This window comes from Cynara cardunculus (genome assembly GCF_001531365.2).
Source record: "Cynara cardunculus var. scolymus isolate 2C chromosome LG 11, CcrdV1, whole genome shotgun sequence".
Taxonomy (NCBI): Eukaryota; Viridiplantae; Streptophyta; class Magnoliopsida; order Asterales; family Asteraceae; genus Cynara; species Cynara cardunculus.
In genome coordinates, this window is record NC_037538.1 from 20,403,348 (window position 1) to 20,407,176 (window position 3,829).

The 3,829-nt window shown below is 34.8% G+C and overlaps 1 protein-coding gene across 1 annotated transcript in view; it reads right to left on the reverse strand.

Moving 5' to 3' along the window:
- LOC112521815 (zinc finger MYM-type protein 1-like) overlaps positions 1 to 2,696 on the reverse strand; it is a 4,112-nt gene extending 1,416 nt beyond the window's left edge. The window contains exons 1-2 of the mRNA XM_025130806.1: positions 2,553 to 2,696; positions 2,395 to 2,461 (exon numbers count right to left, since the gene is read on the reverse strand). Coding sequence (XP_024986574.1) covers positions 2,395 to 2,461; positions 2,553 to 2,696 — 211 coding nt within the window. The remainder of the gene's footprint in view (positions 1 to 2,394; positions 2,462 to 2,552) is intronic.
- Positions 2,697 to 3,829: the final 1,133 nt, after the last annotated feature.

A 3,829-nucleotide genomic window follows, 5' to 3' on the forward strand; every position in this document is an offset into this window, starting at 1 on the left:
TACAGAAAAATATTTAGCATCTCTAATAATTTTCATGATAGAGCTTTTAACATTATGAGCCAAAAGAGAAATTAACTCATTTTGAATTCTAGGGCCAAGATAATGATAATGAACTTCATGATTTTGAATGCGTCTAATATGATCTTGAATTATCACATCAAATTCTCCAATCATTTCAATTAACCCAAAAAAATTACCATTACTACGTTGATACAACTTCTCATTTGATCCTCTAAAAGGCAAAGAATACTTAGCAAGACACTTCACAACAGCAATTATTCTTACTAAAACTTGCCTCCAACGTACTTTCTCTTTTAAAATCTCTTGTTGCAAGTCTTTATCGATTGTTTGGTTTGTGTTCAGCCTTACTCTTAGCTCATTCCAAAATAACATGTTATTCATATGTTCAATAGTATTCTCATGTTCTTTAAGTCTCTCACCAAGATGCTTCCAATCTCTAAATCCCTCGTTAGCTATTGCATTTCTATAATTCTTAGACTTGAACAACTTACAACAAAAACAAAACACTTTATCCTCATATTTTGAATAAATTAACCATTTTCGATCACTAGTTTCACCATTACATAACTTTCTATCATAATAAGCATATGAAAAATGTCTAGACATGTTATCTAAAGGAAACACGATACCCAATTCTCTAATTGGTCCTTTTTCAACTAGGATGTCTCTTGATTTAGTATCAAGATTATCCCAATTTCTTGGATCACAAATATCAAAAAATGGAATTGATTGTTCATCAACGGATAAATTTTCAGTATTATTGGGGACCTCATGTTCACTCACACCATCAATCTTTTCATTATCTTCACTTATATTTGGATGTTCAACATCTTGTACATCTAAGGGCCTGTTTACTTGTGGCTTAATGAGCTTAGTGGATAAATGGGCTTATTCGCACAGACTTTCAAGGCTGTTTACTTTGAGCTTAATCGCTCAGAAATGGGCTTATTCGCCCAGATGAAAGATGGAACTTGTCCAGATTAAGCCGGCCAAAAGACTGCCCTACCCTTCTTCTCCATCGATCCTTGCCTGTGTTCACCACCAACCATMGATCTCCTCCGCCCACCACTGCCATCCAACGCTGTCGCCTCTTTCCCCACTTGTCTTTCTCATCGCCACTCACCTCCAGGTTTCATTCTCTCTCCTTTTTCAAAAGACCATTTAAAGACCATCGATCCTTGCCTGTGTTCACCACCAACCATCGATCTCCTCCGCCCACCACTACCATCCAACGCTGTCGCCCCTTTCCCCACTCGTCTTTCTCATCGCCACTCACCTCCAGGTTTCATTCTCTCTCCTTTTTCAAAAGACCATTAAAAGACCATCGATCCTTTCGGTGACGCAGGAGAGTTCAAACAGGTCACTGCTTTTGGAGATTGGGGTTTCGATTTTGGGTATTAGGATTTCGATTTTGGGGTTTTCACGTCATTGCTTTTGGAGATTGGGGTTTCGATTTTGGGTATTAGGATTTCGATTTTAAGTATTAGGATTTCGATTTTGGGGTTTTGTTCTTGGTGATGCATCGAAGTCGAGAGAGATGAGGGATGCAGGTTTTGTTCAGGAAGGAGATGCAGGTTTTGTTCAGGAAGGGGTAAATTGGTCATTTCTGTTATTCAGACTGTTGATTCAGATAGAAAAGTAAACGACAACATAAATTTATCCAGACAGACACATTTATCCAGACAGACAAATTTATCCATACAGGACTTAATAGAAAATTTGGTAAACAACCCCTAAGTCATCTAACTCTTGATTAGAAGAACCTACGGTCTTTACAAACTTATCCATGGCTCCTTTTTGTGATTGTTTCAATTGTTCATCTAACTTCCTTTTTTTCCTTTTCTCACTTCCAGATAAATATTTATACTTTTTAGGCAACATGATCAATATTTAACACTCACAACAATTCGACAAAGTCAATATAAAGATGAACAAAGGCACCTGATTGGCTGAATCTGAGTTTGAATATGGAATACTGAAGAATGAAGAAGTCAACTTCTTTTTTCAATAAATTGTAGTCTGCCATTTATAAAAGATTGAAACGCAATTAGTAAGCAAATAATTCAATCATGTATTATGTTATTATCATATTATGTATATAAATTACACCAAATTTGCATTTCCATTTACAATACAGGTTGTATGAATTCACTCTTCACATAGAGTTTCAAGATGTTAATAACATGGCTCTAAACAGTGAATCAATGAGACAATGATCTAAACAGTGAATCATTTACATGGTAGCAAAATCCAAAAGGGATTGTAAAATCTTTAATTTTACCCATTAGGCCATTACATATTGAACAACAAATAGAAATAATGATGAACTTGAATACTTGATAGAAATTGTACACATAAATAGAAAATATATACCTTTTTGTTGCTGCCCTAAACCCACCACTTGGATGATGATGAACTTGAACACGAAATCAGAACAGAACTGTGAGAATTGAGAAACATTGAATCCAAATTCATAACAAATTAACACTTAGTATTAACACATTATACATATAAGCTAGAATTTAACTAACCTTAAGTCGGCGACGCATAGGAATCATCATTCTGAAATCACCCGTTGAGCCCCTTGCCGTTGCCGAGTTACCGTTGGATTGTAGGAATCGAATAGGTGGAATCGCACGTAGATGAACCGTCGGCTGACTCGGCTCATCGTTCATTGGGTATCGCTCGCTTCTCGTCTCACTCTAGCTCTCGTCTCGCTCTCGCTCTCGCAGTCTCGCTCTCGTACAGACACAGTCGGCCGAATCTGGATTGGAGAATGATGGATAGGGCTATAGGCGATGGACTATCGGTTGGGTCTCTTTACTTTGTATTTTTTTTTTAAACTTGGGCCTCTTTATTTCATAAAATTTGGGCCATTTAATTATTTTATATTAATTTTTTTAAACCTAATAATATATATAATTTTTTTTGGGCCCCTAAATTTTTTGGGCCCTGGGCAGGTGCCCAGCCCGCCCTCCCCCAGGGACGGCCCTGAGTGAGGGTCAAGGGTTAATTAATCGTTTAATCAAGAAAATGAATAGCATGATTCTTTCACACAAATAGCACGAACTTTAAGGCGTGAAAAGCATCTTCCATCATCTATTATACAAAAACATATATACTTATAATATATATATATATATATATATATATATATACATACACACACGCGAAGAATGGTGTGAGAAAGAGAGTTAATATGAGAGACGTAAGAAGAGATCTGGACCCTTGATCACCTTTAATCTTAAACTCACCCATGAATCGTGCTTGATATGTGAATTGATCCGATACATCTCATCCTAATGTGTATCCAAGAGTGAAGATTCCGTATACTTCTCATCTTAACTCTCCTTATCATAGAAAGAAACTCAACCCTATATATATATATATATATGTATATATATATATATACATATATATATATGTATATATATATATACATATATATATATACATATATATACATATATATATATATATAAAAGATTCATTGACACAAGTTGCATGATTTGTTTTGCTCTTCAATCAAGAAAATGAAAAGCATGATTCTTTCACACAAATAGCATGATCTTCAATACAACCTCTTCATTTTTCAGTAAAAATCTTCTTGATTTTTTAAAGTTGATCAGTAGTCAATTGAAACAAAAACAAGAATGCCTATATGTATATTTTTTTATGTTCTGTTCTTTATATCTAACATGAAAAAACAGAGAGATTTGATTAATTTTTTATATGGATAGATGTCATTTTTCATTTAGGGTGGATGAATCTGTTATGTGCTTATAAAGTGATCATAAAAATAGTTGGT